At 53.5% G+C, this 23,498-nt stretch overlaps 1 protein-coding gene across 1 annotated transcript; it reads right to left on the bottom strand.

Moving 5' to 3' along the window:
* Positions 1–257: 257 nt before the first annotated feature.
* LOC149427297 (myosin-IIIb-like) lies at positions 258–22,652 on the bottom strand (the record flags this gene model as incomplete). The annotated part of the gene is made up of 12 exons (XM_089668155.1): positions 258–304; positions 4,315–4,426; positions 5,398–5,511; positions 6,065–6,130; positions 8,221–8,307; positions 8,396–8,496; positions 12,547–12,663; positions 14,191–14,299; positions 14,953–15,078; positions 15,303–15,402; positions 19,577–19,733; positions 22,295–22,652. Coding segments are annotated over 12 exons (1,494 nt in total), but the record flags the coding sequence as incomplete, so codon positions are not given.
* Positions 22,653–23,498: the final 846 nt, after the last annotated feature.

Here is a 23,498-nt window from a genome sequence, read left to right as displayed (position 1 = left end):
AGGGTAATGGGGGGGGGGAGAAGGATAGGGTAATGGGGGGGGGGAGAAGGATAGGGTAATGGGGGGGGGGGGAGAAGGATAGGGTAATGGGGGGGGGGGGGAGAAGGATAGGGTAATGGGGGGGGGGAGAAGGATAGGGTAATGGGGGGGGGGAGAAGGATAGGGTAATGGGGGGGGGGAGAAGGATAGGGTAATGGGGGGGGGTTATGGTAATGGGGGGGTAGGGTATTGGGGGCCCTCCTGTTGCTCGCACTCACCCTTCCTCTCTGTGCCGGCATCAGTGTTCCTGTCCGGGATATACTGGCTACAGAGGAAACGGGAGATCAGACACAGAGCATCCTTCACCCCACTACAACCTCAGACACCCGAGCAACTGTGACACCCACACCACCAGATTGTGCCCCATAATGTGCCCTCCGCCCCCCCATGTACTGTGCCCCATAATGTGCCCTCCGCCCCCCCCCCCATGTACTGTGCCCCATAATGTGCCCTCCGCCCCCCCCCCCCCATGTACTGTGCCCCATAATGTACCCTTCGCCCCCCCCCCCATGTACTGTGCCCCATAATGTGCCCTCCGCCCCCCCCCCCCATGTACTGTGCCCCATAATGTGCCCTCCGCCCCCCCCCCACCATGTACTGTGCCCCATAATGTGCCCTCCGCCCCGCCCCCACCATGTACTGTGCCCCATAATGTGCCCTCCGCCCCCCCCATGTACTGTGCCCCATAATGTACCCTTCGGCCCCCCCCCCCCATGTACTGTGCCCCATAATGTGCCCTCCGCCCCCCCCCCCCCATGTACTGTGTCCCATAATGTGCCCTCCGCCCCCCCCCCCCCCATGTACTGTGCCCCATAATGTACCCTTCGGCCCCCCCCATGTACTGTGCCCCATAATGTGCCCTCCGCCCGGCCCCCCCCCCCCCCATGTACTGTGCCCCATAATGTGCCCTCCGCCCCCCCCCCCCATGTACTGTGCCCCATAATGTACCCTTCGGCCCCCCCCCCATGTACTGTGCCCCATAATGTACCCTCCGCCCCGCCCCTTCCCCCCATGTACTGTGCCCCATAATGTGCCCTCCGCCCCCCCCCCCATGTACTGTGCCCCATAATGTGCCCTCCGCCCCCCCCCCCCATGTACTGTGCCCCATAATGTACCCTTCGCCCCCCCCCCCATGTACTGTGCCCCATAATGTGCCCTCCGCCCCCCCCCCCCCATGTACTGTGCCCCATAATGTGCCCTCCGCCCGGCCCCCCCCCCCCCCCATGTACTGTGCCCCATAATGTGCCCTCCGCCCCCCCCCCCACCATGTACTGTGCCCCATAATGTGCCCTCCGCCCCGCCCCCACCATGTACTGTGCCCCATAATGTGCCCTCCGCCCCCCCCATGTACTGTGCCCCATAATGTACCCTTCGGCCCCCCCCCCCCATGTACTGTGCCCCATAATGTGCCCTCCGCCCCCCCCCCCCCATGTACTGTGTCCCATAATGTGCCCTCCGCCCCCCCCCCCCCCATGTACTGTGCCCCATAATGTACCCTTCGGCCCCCCCCATGTACTGTGCCCCATAATGTGCCCTCCGCCCGGCCCCCCCCCCCCCCCATGTACTGTGCCCCATAATGTGCCCTCCGCCCCCCCCCCATGTACTGTGCCCCATAATGTACCCTTCGGCCCCCCCCCCATGTACTGTGCCCCATAATGTACCCTCCGCCCCGCCCCTTCCCCCCATGTACTGTGCCCCATAATGTGCCCTCCGCCCCCCCCCCCCCCCATGTACTGTGCCCCATAATGTGCCCTCCGCCCGGCCCCCCCCCCCCCATGTACTGTGCCCCATAATGTGCCCTCCGCCCCCTCCCCCCCCATGTACTGTGCCCCATAATGTGCCCCCCCCCCCCATGTACTGTGCCCCATAATGTGCCCTCCGCCCCCCCCCCCCCCCCCCATGTACTGTGCCCCATAATGTGCCCCCCATACCCCATTCTGCTCATCTCCGGTTGGGCCCTGTTATGCAGAAGAGGCGGGCCCCGTCCCACATGGAGGAGGTCAGTGATGGGGACGCCATTATTTCACCTGATTTCTAATCGTCGTCCTATCAGCAGCTGGCTGATCCCTCCGATGTTCGGGGGGGCTGAACGATTTTCAGGGGTTCCCCGAGATCTCAGAGTTCCTCCAAGGTAGGAAGGAGGAGAAATCACCCGACCTACAACTAACCGGGGGGGGTGAGGGGCGAGACCCCCATCAGGTGTCTCTGCTGTGTCCCCGGAGGGGAGACCCCCCCCCCCCAGGTGTCCGGAGACTAAAGAAAACCCCACATTCCGAAATGTAAGAGGGGGAAATCTTCCAATGGGGACACCCCAGGATGTCCATGGGACAGGAAGTGAAGGGAAATCTCCCCAATGACCAATGAGAACCCTCCTTCTTACTTCGGACAAAAGTTTTCAAAATTCGATTAGTTCTCTTGTGAAGGCCAAGTCCTGGTGAGTCCTGATTGGAGGGAGGCCAGAATATGAGGCACAGAGCCACCTCTGGGACTGCAGTGTCCACACCGGGACTTCCAGGTGGGATAGAAGATCTTTCTGGAAGGGTGGGAATGTCAGGGACCCCTCTGTCCCCCAAATCTTGGGTTCCAGCCATGCCGGTAACACCAGAGACTGAGAACCAGAATAGAATAGAGGGGCCCCCCAGGATATCAAGCCTGGTCTGCACAGAAGGGCCCTGGGGTGGTCTTCTAGCAGTCTCAGTATATGTTCCAGGTCCTTCATGGAGCAGTGGAGGCCACGCTGCAGGCCACATGGAGGCCACGCTGGAGACCACATGGAGGCCACGCTGGAGGAAAGGCTGAGATCAGCCTGAACGGAGTCCAGGAAATCATCCAATGCCAGTGCTGGAGGATCCTAGGTCCCGGCCACAGAGGTACCTTCCTGAACCCAGACCGGGAGGTCCATGTCCTCATCACATATCAGGGTGAAGGGCCCATTCCTCAGCACCAGGAATGGGGGGGGGGGGGTGCAGCAGAGATGAGCACATCTTCATCTGATCAACCTTGAATATGACCTACCCGCAGACAGTGATGGTGGAGGACCTACCCGCAGACAGTGATGGTGGAGGACCTACCCGCAGACAGTGATGGTGGAGGACCTACCCGCAGACAGTGATGGTGGAGGACCTACCCGCAGACAGTGATGGTGGAGGACCTACCCGCAGGCACTGAGGGTGGAGGACCTACCCGCAGACAGTGATGGTGGAGGACCTACCCGCAGACAGTGATGGTGGAGGACCTACCCGCAGACAGTGATGGTGGAGGACCTACCCGCAGACAGTGATGGTGGAGGACCTACCCGCAGACAGTGATGGTGGAGGACCTACCCGCAGACAGTGAGGGTGGAGGACCTACCCGCAGACAGTGAGGGTGGAGGACCTACCCGCAGACAGTGAGGGTGGAGGACCTACCCGCAGACAGTGAGGGTGGAGGACCTACCCGCAGACAGTGAGGGTGGAGGACCTACCCGCAGACAGTGAGGGTGGAGGACCTACCCGCAGACAGTGAGGGTGGAGGACCTACCCGCAGACAGTGAGGGTGGAGGACCTACCCGCAGACAGTGAGGGTGGAGGACCTACCCGCAGGCACTGATGGTGGAGGACCTACCCGCAGACACTGATGGTGGAGGACCTACCCGCAGACACTGATGGTGGAGGACCTGCCCGCAGGCACTGATGGTGGAGGACCTGCCCGCAGGCACTGATGGTGGAGGACCTGCCCGCAGACAGTGATGGTGGAGGACCTACCCGCAGACAGTGATGGTGGAGGACCTACCCGCAGACAGTGATGGTGGAGGACCTACCCGCAGACAGTGATGGTGGAGGACCTACCCGCAGACAGTGAGGGTGGAGGACCTACCCGCAGACACTGATGGTGGAGGACCTACCCGCAGACACTGATGGTGGAGGACCTACCCGCAGACACTGATGGTGGAGGACCTACCCGCAGACAGTGATGGTGGAGGACCTACCCGCAGACAGTGATGGTGGAGGACCTACCCGCAGACAGTGATGGTGGAGGACCTACCCGCAGACAGTGATGGTGGAGGACCTACCCGCAGACAGTGATGGTGGAGGACCTACCCGCAGACAGTGATGGTGGAGGACCTACCCGCAGACAGTGATGGTGGAGGACCTACCCGCAGACAGTGAGGGTGGAGGACCTACCCGCAGACACTGATGGTGGAGGACCTACCTGCAGACACTGATGGTGGAGGACCTACCTGCAGACACTGATGGTGGAGGACCTACCCGCAGACAGTGACGGTGGAGGACCTACCTGCGAAGAGGAGGCCGAGTAGCCCGGTGGCACTGTTGATGAAGAGGTTCTGGATGTTGGTGGGGACGGTGTCTCGGTTCTTCTCCAGAAACCCGTCTGCTGTGTACTGGACCTGGGGGGACATCGGGACAATGAGGACACACAGCCGGCACCCCTCCCCCTTGCCTATAATGTCACAAAGGGGCGGAGCACTGAAGACAGGGTGGGGCTAATTCAGCACCATACAGGGAAGACGTCTTATGTGATGGGGCCCCTGAGGACTGAATTTGGGGCAGTAATCCATGTGACCCCGATTCCCCCTCCCCCACTGTAGAGCTGAGGCTGGAAACACTGACTGAAGTGACAGACCGCGCCGGAATCCAAATGGCGAAGTGGGCGGGATTCTCTTCAGTAACTGCGAAGACTCCTCCCATCAGTCTGAACCCAATCCACTATCCAGATCTGCCGAAACAGTCCCAGCATCAGGGGGCCCCTCTACATACCTTCCCAGCATAGTGGCCCCTCCACTCAACCTCCCAGCCCGGGGGCTCCTCACTCGCCTTCCCAGCCCGGGGGCCCCTCCACTCGCCTTCCCAGCCCGGGGGCCCCTCCACTCGCCTTCCCAGCCCGGGGGCCCCTCCACTCGCCTTCCCAGCCCGGGGGCCCCTCCACTCGCCTTCCCAGGAAAGGGGCCCCTCCACTCGCCTTCCCAGCCCGGGGGCCCCTCACTCGCCTTCCCAGCCCAGGGACCCCCTCACTCGCCTTCCCAGCCCAGGGACCCCCTCACTCGCCTTCCCAGCCCAGGGACCCCCTCACTCGCCTTCCCAGCCCAGGGACCCCCTCACTCGCCTTCCCAGCCCAGGGACCCCCTCACTCGCCTTCCCAGCCCAGGGACCCCCTCACTCGCCTTCCCAGCCCAGGGACCCCCTCACTCGCCTTCCCAGCCCAGGGGCCCCTCACTCGCCTTCCCAGCCCAGGGGCCCCTCACTCGCCTTCCCAGCCCAGGGGCCCCTCACTCGCCTTCCCAGCCCAGGGGCCCCTCACTCGCCTTCCCAGCCCAGGGGCCCCTCACTCACCTTCCCAGCCCAGGGGCCCCTCACTCACCTTCCCAGCATAGTGGTGGATGATGAATCCGGGGTCCCTTCCTCGCGCTCGTTCCAGGTGCGGATTTGTTTTACATTCGATGCAAAGCTTCTCCAGGAAAGTGGCATCCGAGGCCTGCAGGGGGGAGGGGACAACATTCAGTGTAGGGATCAGAGGGGGACACGGGGGGCCGATTGTGGTTCCGGGGGCCAAGGGGACAGGTTCTCTTTAATGGCCGATTAACCATTTCCTGTCCAGGGCAATGTTCCGGGTTCACCAGTCACTGGAGGGACCCGGAGGTTCCGGGGTCACCAGTCACTGGAGGGACCCGAAGGTTCCGGGGTCACCAGTCACTGGAGGGACCCGAAGGTTCCGGGGTCACCAGTCACTGGAGGGACCCGAGGTTCCGGGGTCACCAGTCACTGGAGGGACCCGAAGGTTCCGGGGTCACCAGTCACTGGAGGGACCCGGAGGTTCCGGGGTCATCAGTCATTGGAGGGACCGGAGGTTCTGGGGTCACCAGTCATTGGAAGGACCGGAGGTTCCGGGGTCACCAGTCATTGGAAGGACCCGGAGGTTCCAGAGTCATCAGTCATTGGAGGGACCCGGAGGTTCCAGAGTCATCAGTCATTGGAGGGACCGGAGGTTCCGGGGTCATCACTAGGTGGACGCAGTGGATGACACTCACCCGCGGGAAGGAGGTCTGCTCATCGAGAATGGAGAGGATGCCGGCCGGCCGGGACAGAAAGAGGTCCTTATAGAGAGAAAAGAGCGACATTAATACCGAGCGTTCCGTGCAAACCAGGAGAACGAACCTCTTCCTGTCCTACAGAGGACCGCCCACCACTCCAACCATCCATAGAGAGAGAGCCAATCCTGACAACATAGGACCGCCCACCACACCAACCATCCATAGAGAGCACCAACCCTGACAACAGAGGACCGCCCACCACCCCAACCATCCATAGAGAGAGCACCAACCCTGACAACAGAGGACCGCCCACCACACCAACCATCCATAGGTCTGCTATAGAGAGAGCACCAACCAACCCTGACAACAGAGGACCGCCCACCACTCCAACCATCCATAGAGAGAGCCAACCCTGACAGAGGACCACCCACCACACCAACCATCCATAGAGAGCACCAACCCTGACAACAGAGGACCGCCCACCACCCCAACCATCCAGAGAGAAAGCACCAACCCTGACAACAGAGGACCGCCCACCACCCCAACCATCCATAGAGAGAGCACCAACCCTGACAACAGAGGACTGCCCATCACTCCAACCATCCATAGAGAGCACCAACCCTGACAACAGAGGACCGCCCACCACACCAACCATCCATAGAGAGAGCACCAACCCTGACAACAGAGGACCGCCCACCACCCCAACCATCCATAGAGAGAGCACCAACCCTGACAACAGAGGACTGCCCATCACTCCAACCATCCATAGAGAGCACCAACCCTGACAACAGAGGACCGCCCACCACACCAACCATCCATAGAGAGAGCACCAACCCTGACAACACAGGACCGCCCACCACCCAACCATCCATAGAGAGAGTACCAACCCTGACAACAGAGGACCGCCCACCACTCCAACCATCCATAGGTCGGCTATAGAGAGAGCACAAACCCTGACAACAGAGGACCGCCCACCACATCAACCATCCATAGAGAGAGCCAACCCTGACTACAGAGGACCGCCCACCACACCAACCATCCATAGAGAGAGAGCCAACCTGGACAACAGAGGACCGCCCACCACCCCAACCATCCATATGTCTGCTATAGAGAGAGTACCAACCAACCCTGACAACAGAGGACCGCCCACCACTCCAACCATCCATAGAGAGCACCAACCCTGACAACAGAGGACCGCCCACCACCCCAACCATCCATAGAGAGAGAGCCAACCATAACAACATAGGCCCGCCCACAACCCCAACCATCCATAGGTCTTCTATAGAGAGGGCGCAAACCCCGACAACAGAGGACCACCCACCACCCCAACCATCCATAGAGAGAGCACCAACCCTGACAACAAAGGACCGCCCACCACCCCAACCATCCATAGAGAGAGCGCCAACCCTGACAACAGAAGACCGCCCACCACCCCAACCATCCATAGGTCTTCTATAGAGAGAGCGCCAACCCTGACTACAGAGGACCGCCCACCACCCCAACCATCCATAGAGAGAGCACCAACCCTGACTACAGAGGACCGCCCACCACCCCAACCATCCATCGAGAGAGCACCAACCCTGACTACAGAGGACCGCCCACCACCCCAACCATCCATCGAGAGAGCACCAACCCTGACTACAGAGGACCGCCCACCACCCCAACCATCCATAGATAATCTACAGAGAGGGGGCCAACCCTGACAACAGAGGACCGCCCACCACCCCAACCATCCATAGAGAGAGCACCAACCCTGACAACAGAGGACCGCCCACCACCCCAACCATCCATCGAGAGAGCACCAACCCTGACTACAGAGGACCGCCCACCACCCCAACCATCCATAGATAATCTACAGAGAGGGGGCCAACCCTGACAACAGAGGACCGCCCACCACCCCAACCATCCATAGAGAGAGCACCAACCCTGACAACAGAGGACCGCCCACCACCCCAACCATCCATAGAGAGAGCACCAACCCTGACTACAGAGGACCGCCCACCACCCCAACCATCCATAGGTCGTCTAAAAAACAGCGACAACTGTGTCTACCCCAATGACATGACTAGATGAATGAAAGTAAAGACCTTATAAAGTATTAAAACTCATCATGTGACCTCTTCCTGGTGGAGACCATCACTGGCGCTACGTACCAAGATCGGCTGGTTGTTGACAAAGGAGACGGCATCTTGCTGGATCCCTTCCTGCAGATAATGCTGCTGCTCCATCAGGAAGATGTGCTGAGATACAATACAGGCCCGTTACAATCTGCGATTTGCACCCCTCTCTAGTTTAGGATCGCATTCGCACAGATCATTATAGACTCACATGGTTGAAGAAGTTCTGCAGCTGCTCATTGGCCAGGTTTATGCACAATTGCTCAAAACGATTCACAGCAAAGTTCTCAAAACCAAAAATGTCCAAAATACCTGAGAAGATAAAAGGAAGACTCTTCACGTGTCCAGCCTGAGGAACGATCGCCTGTAATACCGCATTATCGTATATATTTATAGGAGACACAGGATGGCTCACCTTCCACCCAACAGATATAAATGTCGGGGTACAGGGGTACCTGGTGTGTGCCGGGACATCCTACTTACCGTCAAATCCATTTCTTGGACTCCATTAGGGACACAGGAATTCAGATACATTCGGGGTATACTCCCGCCTACACGAGGATTGGACATTGGCAAACAAATATCGCATTTCACTTTCTCTACCCAGCATGCCTCAGTTTTGTGACAAAGCAGTACCAGGAACATGAGCAGAAGGTAAGAGATGGGGCCATAATGGACTCAGATGTATTTTACGGGAAGCACCAAAATCCTATTTTTTTTCTGATCTATTGAGGAACAAGGCACATCAGATACATTTGAGACATCCAAAAGAAGGATGGGCAACACAGAAACAACCACTAACATGCCTCCCTAAGAGCACTGGGCCTTGTCTGCAGCCCTTGAGCCACTTGGGAGGACCAATGCCCCAGTCTAAAACCAGAAGAGATGGGGTTCCCAACCAGATAGGGGACCAATCAACACAACCAAGGGGAGAATCTGATCAACCGAACCCACCAAAAACTGGTGGAAGATGAACAAATTCACAAACAGGGAAAATAAGACCTACAATCTAATGTGGAGACAAAAGATACTTGGGGCACCCCCGAAAGTAGCGGGTGCCATGAGAGAACCTACTACAAAAATACAGAAGACTCTGGACCACGTGGGTCTAAGAAGCTCCTAACTCCCCACAGTATGCACCTAAAGGACAGAAAAATGGACGGCATCTGGTTACCTTTCAGAAGAGGTTGTGGGTTAGCCAAAAAAAAAAAAAACAATAATTCCCAAATGAAAAGGTCCCACAAAGTGCTCCAGGCATACTCTATCCTCAGCAAAAGGTACCTGCAGCAGGAGATTAGAGTTTTGGCCTGCTGACAATCTAGGGGGCACAGGTACCTCCTATGATGATCTCCACCCATAACATAGGAACTGAGACCTCTGCTCTTGGCGTAGAGGCTACCAGATTAGGAGAGACAGTTTCCAAGGCATGGTCTTTAGGAAAGAAAGCGCAAGCGAGACTAATATTGTGACATTGTCCAGCACGTGGGCCAGGCCACTTCTTCCTGAGGGTGAAGTCACCGCAACATCTAGATGGTATCCAACAGAGTCCAAACTAGGAAACTTTGCCAAGGCAGGATCCCACCCGATGTGGAGGTAACTGTTTGTTGTGAGGAACCAGGAGGAGGACAGTAGCCCTGGGGACGGAGGTACACTTGCAAGTGGATTCCTCCCCAGGTAACAGGAAAAGAAACAACCACAGTCGCCTGAAGAGTTATCTGGCCCATTGAGACAGGTTTGTTGGCCTGCTCTAGAACCCAAGGCCAAGACAACAGAAGGTGGGGGGGGCTGTAAAAGGACAGGAAAACAAATAGAAGGTGAGAACCGCCCTCTACACTCAAACAATGGTGAACTCCCTGCCTAATTGCAAGTGACCTAAATGCACAGAGGGTGTGAACCTTCCAAGCAAGAGTTAAACTGCACTGCTTTGCTCACCGGTGAAAGGTATCTGCCAGTGCTGAAATCTGGCCAAGCTTGGGATGGAGAGATCTTGCAGTTGTCGGGCCCTTTGGGAAGGTGCAGACTACAAGGGTCAGTAGAGTCGATTCTCTTCATAGGATGGCACAAGACTAAACACGAGGGCTGATGCTCTGAAAAGTACCAAGTGTGCCCCAGAGACGCTGAAGCTAAATGTAGTTATCCAAAGCTGGTCCCACAAAACCTTGTCAGGAGTCCATCTGAAGGGATAATGGCAGGTATCACCAGGGGCTTCATCACCCAAGGACAGGGCATCTTCCTGAGAAAAGGAGTAGATGCCAGATGGATCCAGAGCCATTATATAGACTGAAGCAAGGAGTCCCAAGGTGGAGAGAACCCAGACAGACCGGGGAAGGCGCAGTACCCAGTAGAGTAACACAGGAGAATTACTAAAGAGCACCTGATGGGGCCCAGAAGCAAGGGATTAACCTGTGGCTGAGAAAGGGGCTCTCTGCACCTGAATGTCAGAAAGGCAACTACCCAAGGACTCACCAGGATACACAATCAGCCCCCAATAGAAGTGGGGTGCACCGTCATGCAAAAGGCTGTTCAAGAGGTTCGATGACTTCTGCATTCAAGCTCTATGGGAGGAATGGGGGACAGGCTCTGAAGCCCTGAGGGCACCTACTGCAGAAGTGGATGGTGGAAGGTAGGATTCAACCAACCTCTCCCTAAATCTCCCAAGTTGAGGCAGGAATATGCTCTGGTCTACTGTGGTACTCACAGTGTGAAGAGACGGAGGACACAAGTTCAGAAGATTGTAATAAGCCATCACAACTGAAGCACAACGCTCCAGACATTGGCTCCACATGCGCAATGAGAGGTTGGACCCAGTCAAACATGGTGGACACATTATGTCACTGTCAACACAGAACAGATGGGCAGAACCAGCCAGTTCACACTGGGGTTTAAGGAGGGAGTTTAGATGTCTGTAATTAAAATCCTTAAAGGTTTGCATGTCTTCTACCCATCTACTGGTGTTCCAGGTTAAGGTAAATCACTAATAGCAACTCCAGGTGGGATCCAAGACCCTTCGGGGGCATCCAGCCCATATAGAAGGATAACTCAAATGGGGGATACAAATAGGAAGACCTTACCAGCTGTAGGAGCTTGAGACAGCAGGTCCATCCCCTAAATGCAGGGCATCAATAAGGCCACAATTCTGAGATGACGGCAGGAGACTGTGGTGCCTCAAAAACAATCTCTTCAGAGACAGAATGTTCCCACTCAAGATCTGAGTCTTAGATGGTCACAGGATCTAGCCTGGCCTCATCCAAGTACCCGGAAGGGTCAGAGATTGGCCTGATCCAAGTACCCGGAAGGGTCAGAGATTGGCCTGATCCAAGTACCCGGAAGGGTCAGAGATTGGCCTGATCCAAGTACCCGGAAGGGTCAGAGATTGGCCTGATCCAAGTACCCGGAAGGGTCAGAGATTGGCCTGATCCAAGTACCTGGAAGGGTCAGAGATTGGCCTGATCCAAGTACCCGGAAGGGTCAGAGATTGGCCTGATCCAAGTACCCGGAAGGGTCAGAGATTGGTCTGATCCAAGTACCCGGAAGGGTCAGAGATTGGTCTGATCCAAGTACCCGGAAGGGTCAGAGATTGGTCTGATCCAAGTACCCGGAAGGGTCAGAGATTGGCCTGATCCAAGTACCCGGAAGGGTCAGAGATGGACTCTGCAGGAGATGGTGCTGGAGATAGTTCAGGGCCTCTGCAGTCAGTGTCCATGTAGGGCTGACTGCATGTGGACAAAATTTCCTGAGTGGGTGTGGAGGTCTCTGATGGAGGGGTGGGGGGTGGAAGAGATAATGTATATGGGGACCAGGTTCCGGATGGCAGGCTGTCTGCTCCGTGTCTATGTGAGTGTTGTGCCCACAGAGCGATAATGCACCTAGGCCCACAGTGCCAGGCAAGGTCCCAGGTACTCACAAACCTGGGCCGATGGTGCTCATGTGTAGATGGGCAAAGGGAACTGACAAGAGACCAGAGTTTCATGCAGCCTAGAGAAGCGGAGGGATGGTGCTTCCTCCATGCAGAATGGCAGGAAAGAGAACGGAGCGCGTGGAACACCACACCCAGCTCCAGCAGCGACGTAGTGAGGAACCATGATTGAAGCTGATGAAGAATCCACAGAAAAAAAAATGTAAGGAAAAAGCTAAATTTGGTAGATGTATTTTCAGCAGATCAGAGCCGTTCCTCCTACTACACTCGCGAAAAACTGAAAGCAGGGTAACATTCTTCTGCCTGTTGGTGTCCAATTCTCCATCCCACACCAAACCACCTCCCCCACAGACCTGGCACTCCTTTCCCCCCCAGACAGGGTACTTAGCCACCCAGCCCCTGCCCCAGGCATGGCACTCAGCCCCTCCCCTAGACATGGCACCCACCTATTTCCTGCAACTTGGCCCCGCGTTCCACATCACCAGCCAGGAGCTCGTTGACTTTTGTGACAATCCAGCCGAACATACGAGAGTAGACAACTCTGGCGATGGAGTCTCTGGCGTCTATGTGAGAAGAGAAGGATGAGGTGATGAGTTCCTCTGGATCCACGTCTGTGATTGGAGGATTACAGGGAGCCATATGTGGATTGGACAGACAACCAACGTCCAATCGGTTAATAAGCATCCTTAGAAGTGAAATGACAGGTCCCCTTTAGTGGCCCTGAGAGTCACTGGCCCTCAGAAATGGCTCCTAGCACTCTGGCATGGATTTGATGGAAGACTGAGAGCTGCCCACTGACAACTGCAGCAGCTTTTTGTTGACCCTCTAGAGGGTGTCACTGAGCTAACCCCCACCCAATCAAAAGGTCTGAGGGGCGTGATAAACGATTGTACATTAGTGGGCGCTCTCGTGTCTCGTTACTAATGATATCAATATTTCCGGATGATCACATTATACAGAATAAAATGACGATCTGGTGGACATCAGACACGATATCGGCCTTCTCCACATTCTCCTTCGGAGATGTACTGGGACCAATCCACCTTGTGGACATTACAGCCCCGGCATGTTTGGTCCCCGGATGGTACTTATCGGTTTGGGTGAACCTTTGTTAGGACTGTCATGTTATCCCGTCAGGATTTATGGAATATGAATAGATTCGGGTTGTATGAAAAGGTCAGCTTCAGGTGGAGGAGAGCCAGACTCAAAGTAAAGAAGCCCCACTTCTACCAAGGTATAAAAACTACAGCATGGTGCTCCCCTAATCTATGGGAGCACTTACCCTCAGCCCTACACAGCAATCATCGGGTAAGTGCACGTCCACCCGAACCAATGTACAGTGCAATGCAAACCCTATAGGAGTATCGGCACTCTACCCTACAGAGCAAGGACTGGATGGGTGAGGAAGTCATGTCCTACAAAGATACCCAATTACAGCGTGGTGCTCCCCTAATCTATGGGAGCACTTACCCTCAGCCATACACAGCAATCATCGGGTAAGTGCACGTCCACCCGAACCAATGTACAGTGCAATGCAAACCTATGGGAGTATCGGCACTCTACAGAGCAAGGGCCGGGTGGGTGAGGAAGTCCTACAAAGATACCCAACTACAGCGTGGTGCTCCCCTAATCTATGGGAGCACTTACCCTCAGCCATACACAGCAATCATCGGGTAAGTGCACGTCCACCCGAACCAATGTACAGTGCAATGCAAACCTAAGGGAGTATCGGCACTCTACCCTACAGAGCAAGGGCTGGGTGGGTGAGGATGTCCTACAAAGATACCCAACTACAGCGTGGTGCTCCCCTAATCTATGGAAGTACCCATAATGGGGCAAAGCTAAGAACACGCTTACCTGGAGGTGGTGCTCCCCACAGACAGGACCTAACCCTGGGACATCAGTGACACCCCTACAATGAGTGCCCCCCACCCCCCCATACACATTTTCCCCTGCCTGCTATAATCCAGCAGAGCTCCTTTTCCACAATGACATTGTCTCCCCGTATCCCAGGGTGCCTCACACTGATTGGTCAGACCAGTGGGAATGTCTAAAAAATATGCTACCTCCCCCCAGCTGACACTTCTTACCCTCCGCCTGCTGCTGGGTGTGTAACCTCCGGATCGTCTCCCCCCGCATCACAGAGATGGTACAGACCAAACAGTTGTGGAGGTCCTCTTCCTGCACCCCAAACTGGCCCTGAAAAACCAGAAAATGCAGCATTAGCCAGAAGGGTCTGCAGATACCCCCTCTGTACCACCACAACCCCCACACGTTACACCCCCTCCATACCCCCCCCACCACCACTCATATCACTCTCTGTACCCCCAAATCTAATCTCGATTCTTCTCTGTACCACCACAACCCCCCACACGTTACACCTCCTCCATACCCTCCCCCACCCCTCATATCACACTCTCTGTACCCCCAACCCACTTATCAATTCTTCTCTGTACCCTCCACCCCCAAGAAAAAACACCCTCTGTACCCCCCAAACCTCACGTCAATTCTTCTACGCTCCACCCCACATATCACACTCCTCTGTACCCCCCAAATTACACTCCCTCTGTATCCCCCAACCCATGTATCAATTCTCCTCTGTACCCCCACCCCTCACATTGTATCACTCCATCCCCCCCAAACCTCAATTCTCCTTTGTATCCTCTACCCACCCCCACATTACATGCCATCTGTGCTCCCCTCCCCACACATCACATTCCCCTCTATACCACCCAACCTCCATATCCATTCTCCTTCCCCCCCCCACCCCGTATATATTACACCCCTACCCCCCCCCCCCCCGGTGTATTATACATTGCACTGGATCTCCCCAACATTCGTGAAGTGCTTACCGCAGCAGCTTTCAGCCACCCTGAGGCCTCGCCATCCACGGTGACCCCACCAGTGTCCTGTGCAACAAACAGGATGTTCCCCAGAGACAGGACCCCAGAAAGGATGGTCTTCAGGTCTAGCTCCTCCTGTGGGAGGGACAGAGGATGACATCAGAATGATGCTGCATGGGGGAAGGCGGAGTTCATATGACATATGGATGATTATGGGTGGAGCTATCCGGGCGCATTAAATAGCGGACAGTTCTGAAGGCAGCTCACTCCCGATCATCCAGAGCCACGCCGCTGTCACGTCATCCAACCACATATCAGGGACCCCGATGAGGAAATCTCTGGGGGGAATGGTTACCAACCTGAGTCTGGAAGCCGACCATACGCATGGCATTGCACAGTGTGTGGTAGCGGTCTGCCCAGTCCCCCGAACACGACTCCTCGTGGCCCTGACCGATGTATCTACAATGAGAAGAGAAGAGGAATTAATTCCGGCACAGAGTCTGGGGGCCTCATACGATCCACACTGCGGGGGGGGGCAGGGCTCACACTGCGGGGGGGCAGGGCTCACACTGCGGGGAGGGGGGGGGGGGCAAGGCTCACATGCTTGTAGTCCATCTGTAGACCCAACCACCAGGTCACATCCAGGATGGAAGGACTCATTGCTGGGAAGATCCCTCACCTCTGCTGTCTGGATGACGGGGTAATGGCAGGAGGCCTTCAGCACCTTTCAGTCCACACACAGAGGACATACAGCCAAAAAACATATCGACTCACAAACTGCGCTGTGCTGCCGCCCGGAACTAAATCACTGAAATTTGCCAATTCTCAGAAATAAAAAGTGAAAAAAAACCGCATAAAAAAATCAAACAAATGTGGAAATATACAACATGCATTAATGTCCATCGAAATCTCCAAGGTGCTCCTTCTACACCGTGAGATTCCAGTCCCACTGCTGGTATTCCCTTGTTGGGTACTGAGCACACAATCCCGGTGCTGCAATTCACACTCTTCCTAATCCACACATCCTGGCATAGTGGCAATGCTCACGGAGATGACCACTTCATTCAATGCCGGTAACATCATCCTCAGTCCAAACATTTGTAACCCTTGAAGGGGGAGGGGGCACCTCTGACATCTCTATTGGAATTTCCAGAGGAGTGCAGAGATTTTTGAGTAGAAAGCCATTTGCCAGCATGCAGGTCTCACAGAAGAGATGTCTCACCGGGACATCTCACAGACCTGCATGCAAACTTTCGAGGGAAACATTTACATCAGCAGAGGCTGAAATATTCCCCTGGTAAAGCATAGAAAATGTATGAACTGAGAACTAGTCCTACAGACCTGAGGAACAGAGTTCTGACACCAAAACACCCAAGACGTTTTCACCACCCTAGTGGAGTCTTACCAGGAACACAAGGAACCTCAAAAAGCTGACTAAAGGTTTGAGGAACCATTCCAGGGCCCATCCGTAAGAGAAAACAAGAACTCATAATTCCAAACAAATAGACAAGATTAGGCAATGGTGAAAAATGTCCCTTGGGTTGGACTGGTGCCGGATACGAGGAGGACAACCCAGTGTCCTCATTTAGATGAAGGACAGAGGCCACCTTGGGCAAAAATGAAAGAACTAAGCTTCAAAACAACCTTTTGTGGGAGAACCCAAAAGGGCTTACAGGACATTGCAACCAATTCCAATCTCCTTAGCCAAAGGAAATCCAGCTTGTGAGACAGGGAAGACAAGGAAAGAAGCCGAGCTCAATCCCTCTGTCCAATTACGAGAGTGATTTGTCCTTTAAGGAAAAGATGCTGGTCAATTTGTGAAACTGACGAAAAGGAACTGCCTAAAATGAAGAGACCATCAGTGCCAGAATTCTTACAGAGCACCGAGACTGAATGGACTTCGTAAGTGGAGCTGTCGGACATGAGCTTGGACAGCATCTCCTGAAGCATAAAGACTCTTGCCCAGGAAGGTCTTCAGAATGAGGGCCCAATATTCCAAGTGTCAAAATCAGAAAGGACTTCAGATTCAGGATCCATCTGAGCTCCTCCAGTGTTCACAGTGTAATGAATCTCCAAGTCCTGTGACCAAGACAGAAGGTTGTCCAGGGAATTGATGATGGAAATGCCTCTATTACCAGGCCGACCACAAAGAGCAAAGATGACACTGATGTCAGGGACAAATACTGATGTAAAAGATACGAATCCCTCATATCTATCAAGGTAAAGGAAGGCCAAGACCAAATGTGCAGATTCCATCCTGAATGTACTGGACACAATCATTCAAGGCTTTTAAGTCCAAAAATGGATTGAATACCCTCTCTTGTTGGAGTCCAATGAAAACCACGGAGTAAAAATCCCAAAACCTTTCCGAACTGGACACCCAATCCCCGTAGTGCTCAATAGGTTCTGCAAAATGTTGTAGAAACGCCAGAAGGTCTGAAGTGGAGGCAGGAGACAAAATTCCATTTTTTTTTATCCTTAAGAAACCACCTCCAGAATCCAGACAGCAGAGATGCAAAACCTCCAAAGGGCTGCAACAGACGTCCTCCACCTTGGAGGAAAAAGACATGGCAAAACCATTCCACAGAAGTAGACAACCAAGGCTTGAGGATTCAGAGGAAGAAGAAACCTCAGAAAAGGGAATTGGATCCGGAAAAGAGAACCACTTTGAGGAAGCAGATTTGATGCCCAATCCTTACCCTTCCACACCTGAGGGAGATGCATCTTCTGGCGCATGGAGACAATATTTATACGTTTGTAGCATGAAGTATTGAAAAGACAGTTTTCTACAAAGGGCAAGCATAGCGGGGACTTTTCAGAGGTCTGGTCCATGGGCCAGCAATGAAGCCAGATTACCCTCTACATATGTACTGATAAGAGGCTGATGCGAGATGTCGAGCGGCTAGAATCCAAAGCTGTGGGCACATGAAACCAGTAATAACATAGAAGCCACCAGGGAATACACCAAGCATGAGAGGGATCCCAATCTCTCATCCATGGGACCCGGAGAAGAGGGAGCATCCTTCAAAAGGACAGACTTGTTAAGGACCAGCACCAGAGGGGCCACTGCCAGAAGCGTAGTCTGTGTACTTGGAGGGAGACACCAGCCACTTAAATTTCTTCATGATGGAGGAAGACACCTCCATAGCGAGACAAAAGGATGAGGACATCCCCGAAGGTTCAGAAATAGAAGCAGGGACAGATAATTTAGCCAAGAGTCCCAACAAGGACTGTCCCTTTCCCAGTCAATGTGTGTGCTGAGAACCAGTCCTATAGGAGGACTTCATTCTGGAGTCATCTGACAAATAAGGCCGCCCCCCCGCCCTCCACCACATTCCTGGAGGGAACCTACGCATCCAAAATGGCCACACAAGAGAGATCATCCTGGACTCCTCATCCCTCTTCCTCGCTCAGTGTGACATCACAGCCCGTTCATTCATTCCTCATCAAGCTATGGCAGCTGACACCCCCTGGCCCCCAAGGTAAATACGGCGAAGGGATCCCCAAACACAACAATCACTACGCAAAACCTAGTCACGGCCAGGTGACGGGGTCATTCTTCAGAGGCGGGGTCATGCCGGCACTACCATGGCTCTGGACTTGGAAAGGATCCTGCAGAGATCCTCAAGGATGGGGGGGGTAAAATCTGGTCCCCCGGGGTACTTCCAGAGACACCTCAGGCCTGTCCCAGAGAACTCTCCATGTATTAGGACTGGGATAGCCTGTGCTCCCAGGATGATGGAGAGATTCCAGGACCTGGAACATCCGACCTACAGGAGCAGCTGACCGGAGAAAACCTCACAGAGTCCTGAAAACAAAGACGTCCATCCTTCCAAGGACACCGAGCTGAACTAAGCATGGCCAAGGTGGGAGGGGTTAGGTCCGGCCTGCAGTTTGCGTCTAGTGTCCAGTCCTCCCGTAGGTGGCAGTATAACCCATCGATTCCTATCAGGAATCCCTGTGTCCTTCAAAGAACGACAGAAAAACATAAAAACGTTTCATGACTAATTTTTAAAGTGGCTGTAGACCCTCACATATCCCAGTGATGGGAGTGGCCTCAGGTGATACACAGAGATGAGACAAATCCTCCTACATAAGTTGTACCTGTTTATCTGTGGCCTTCTCTTCTCTACAGCCATTTAAAGTGCAGAATTTATACAGCTTGTCAGAGAGTTCAGAAAAAAGGGGGCGGGGAGCTGAAGTTACACTCTGCAGAGCTCACTGAGGAAAGCTGACAACGGACTGGAGGGAAGGGAAACCCCCCTCCACACAGGAACAGAGCTGAGGCTGTCAATCACAGGCTGTGTGTTGGAGATCCTCCCACTGTCAGAAAACGTCATCAGGAGTGACTCATGCAGATAGCAGGGGAAGGATGCAGCAGACAGAAATGACACTCAGTGCTCTGAACTGAGACAAGGATACCCTATAGAGGGATGTGCTTTGTTCAGCTTTCATGTCTGAGGGTTACACCCACTTTAAGGCAAAAATAAAATCCAGAATCAGATTTCACCGCTAGATGGCGCTATTCCTATGAAATGATCTTTCCAGCCCTTACAGAGACTAAATATTGCTGTGCCTGTACCAACCCCCACCCAGCACAAGACATACAAGGGGCACCCACCTGCTCACCTACCTGTACATGGAGGGCTGTAGAAGGCCGTACACTTCCCGCTCCACCGCCGGACAACCAAACAGCATGTAGTAGAAGACGTGGAAGTTGCGTTCACCAGAGTCTTGGTGAGACACCCGTGATTTCTCCAGGAGATACTCATTAATCTTCGCTCCCTTCACTGCAACAGAGAGACCAATAAGCCACAATGAAGAGCGACCAAAGAGAACACCAGAAATAGCCAGCAAAGAGGACCTGTACAATGTATTCTTCACCTCAAGAAGAACCTGTACCTCTACAATGTGTACCTAACCTCAAGGAGGACCTGTACCTCTAGAATGCGTTCTTCACCTCAAGAAGGACCTGTACCTCCACAATATGTTCCTTACCTCAAGGAGGACCTGTTCCTCTACAACATGTTCCTCACCTCAAAGAGGACCTGTACCTCTACAACGTGTTCCTCACCTCAAAGAGGACCTGTACCTCTACAACGTGTTCCTCACCTGAAGAAGGACCTGTACCTCTACAATGTATTCTTCACCTCAAGAAGAACCTGTACCTCTACAATGTGTACCTAACTTCAAGGAGGACCTGTACTTCTAGAATGTGTTCGTCACCTCAAGAGGGACCTGTACCTCTACAACGTGTTCCTCACCTCAAGAAGGACCTGTTCTTCTACAATGTGTTCCTCACCTCAAAGAGGACCTGTACCTCTACAACGTGTTCCTCAACTCAAGTAGGACCTGTACCTCTACAATACAGTCAGGTCCATAAATATTGGGACATCGATACAATTCTAACATTTTTGGCTCTATACACCACAATGGATTTGAAATGAAATGAACAAGATGTGCTTTGAGGGTGTTTACATCCAAATCAGGTGAACGGTGTAGGAATTACAACAGTTTGCATAGGTGCCTCCCACTTGTTAAGGGACCAAAAGTAATGGGACAATTGGCTTCTCAGCTGTTCCATGGCCTGGTGTGTGTTATTCCCTCATTATCCCAATTACAATGAGCAGATAAAAGGTCCAGAGTTCATTTCAAGTGTGCTATTTGCATTTGGAATCTGTTGCTGTCAATTCTCAAGATGAGATCCAAAGAGCTGTCACTATCAGTGAAGCCATCACTAGGCTGAAAAAACAAAACAAACCCATCAGAGAGATAGCAAAAACATGAGGCGTGGCCAAAACAACTGTTTGGAACATTCTTAAAAAGAAGGAACGCACCGGTGAGCTCAGCAACACCAAAAGACCCGGAAGACCACGGAAAACAACTGTGGTGGATGAGCGAAGAATTCTTTCCCTGGTGAAGAAAACACCCTTCACAGCAGTTGGCCAGATCAAGAACACCCTCCAGGAGGTAGGTGTATGTGTGTCAAAGTCACCAATCAAGAGAAGACTTCACCAGAGTGAATACAGAGGGTTCACCACAAGATGGAAACCATTGGTGAGCCTCAAACACAGGAAGGCCAGATTAGAGTTTGCCAAACGACATGTAAAAAAGCCTTCACAGTTCTGGAACAACATCCTATGGAGAGATGAGACCGACATCAACTTGTACCAGAGTGATGGGAAGAGAAGAGGATGGAGAAGGAACTGCTCATGGTCCTCAGCATACCACCTCATCAGTGATCATGGTGGTGGTAGTGTCATGGCGTGGGCATGTATGGCTGCCAATGGAACTGCTTCTCTTGTATTTATTGATGATGTGACTGCTGACAGAAGCAGCCGGATGAATTGTGAAGTGTTTCGGGAATATTATCGGCTCATATTCAGCCAAATGCTTCACAACTCATTGGACGCTTCACAGTGCAGATGGACAATGACCCAAAGCAGACTGCAAAAGCCACCAAAGAAGTGGAATGTTCTGCAATGGCCAATCACCTGACCTGAATCCGATGGAGCATTTCACTTGCTGAAGACAAAACTGAAGGGAAAATGCCCCAAGAACAAGCAGGAACTGAAGACAGTTGCAGTAAAGGCCTGGCAGAGCATCACCAGGGATGAAACCCAGCGTCTGGGGATGTCTATGCGCTCCACACTTCAGGCTGTCATTGACTGCAAAGGATTTGTAACCAAGTATTAAAAAGTGAAAGTTTGATTTATGATTATTATTCTGTCCCATTACTTTTGGTCCCTTAACAAGTGGGAGGCACATGTGCAAACTGTTGTCATTCCTACACCGTTCACCTGATTTGGAAATTAAAGCTGACAGTCTGCAGTTAAAGCACATCTTGTTCATTTCATTTCAGATCCATTGTGGTGTATAGAGCCAAAAATGTTTCAATTGTGTCCATGTCCCAATATTTATGGACCTGACTGTATGTTCATCTCAAGAAGAACCTGTACCTCTATAATTTGTTGTTCTTCACTTCCAGGGACCTGTTCCTCTACAATATGTTCCTCACCTCAGGAAGGACCTGTACTTCTACAATGTGTTCATCTCCTTAAAGAGGACCTGTACCTTTATTGAGGGGGGCAGGGATTGTGTGATTCAAGGAGCAACCGTGGAGGGGCTGTCTGCCTAGAATTATCCACTCCAAGGCTGAATGAAAGGGGATAAGGATCTTTCCAATCTAAAGAGGAGTGACGGGGGGGGGGGGGGGGGAATTATCCACTCCAAGGATGAAGGGAGTGGTAACTGTCTGATTTAGGGACAAATGGTGGAGGACTCTCTGATCGAAGGATGAAATATGGAGGTGAGGACAAGACAACACCGGGACATTCATCCTCCCGCTGACCTCCAACACCGGGACATTCATCCTCCCGCTGACCTCCAACACCGGGACATTCATCTTCCCGCTGACCTCCAACACCGGGACATTTATCCCCCCGCTGACCTCCAACGCCGGGACATTCATCCTCCCGCTCACCTCCAACGCCGGGACATTCATCCTCCCGCTCACCTCCAACGCCGGGACATTCATCCTCCCGCTCACCTCCAACGCCGGGACATTCATCCTCCCGCTCACCTCCAACGCCGGGACATTCATCCTCCCGCTCACCTCCAACGCCGGGACATTCATCCTCCCGCTGACCTCCAACGCCGGGACATTCATCCTCCCGCTCACCTCCAACGCCGGGACATTTATTCCCCCACTTTGAAAAAGTGCTTGTGCACGAAACAGGTCAGGAAGCCTGGACATCAGACTACCAGATTGTTACTATTTGGACATCATTTATCCTTTGTGAGTTTTATTTCATCTTTTCATTTTAATCTTGAATAAATTAAGTTACTGCTCTATGGGAAGTCTTGTTTTGGCTCCCTTGTGGTGAGTCGTTTCCACAAGGATACCCATTGTGACCTGACTGAAGCTACTAGTGGGATTCCCCTGGTGGCCAATCCATCCTCGGTGCTGAATACTACCTGATGGTGGGCTGCCTGCCCCCGATGCCCACCAGATGACCTGATGTTTTAGGTAACCTGATGCTGATGACCCAAGTTGGTCCTTAATACTCAAATACGCCTTCATTTGTGCTCTCTGGTGACTGCGATCTACGGCCACTTATTCTACGGCCACTTATTCTACGGCCACTTATTCTTTCACCATCACGGATCTACACTAATCAGAGACTAATCACATAGGCACCTGGAAAGGCCAATTGGGGACATTCTTATCACGTCTATACATCACCATACGTTTATAGTGCGTATATTTGCACTTTTATTATCCCCCCGCTGACCTCCAACGCCGGGACATTCATCCCCCCGCTGACCTCCAACACCGGGACATTCATCCCCCCGCTGACCTCCAACACCGGGACATTCATCCCCCCGCTGACCTCCAACACCGGGACATTCATCCCCCCGCTGACCTCCAACACCGGGACATTCATCCCCCCGCTGACCTCCAACACCGGGACATTCATCCCCCCGCTGACCTCCAACACCGGGACATTCATCCCTCCGCTGACCTCCAACACCGGGACATTCATCCCCCCGCT

This window comes from Staurois parvus, unplaced genomic scaffold (assembly GCF_062004578.1).
Source record: "Staurois parvus isolate SC_StPar_1 unplaced genomic scaffold, SC_StPar_1.0 ptg003910l, whole genome shotgun sequence".
Classification (NCBI taxonomy): Eukaryota; Metazoa; Chordata; class Amphibia; order Anura; family Ranidae; genus Staurois; species Staurois parvus.
The sequence above is the reverse complement of the archived record's forward strand: the minus strand, read 5'-3'. Positions and strand labels throughout refer to the sequence as shown.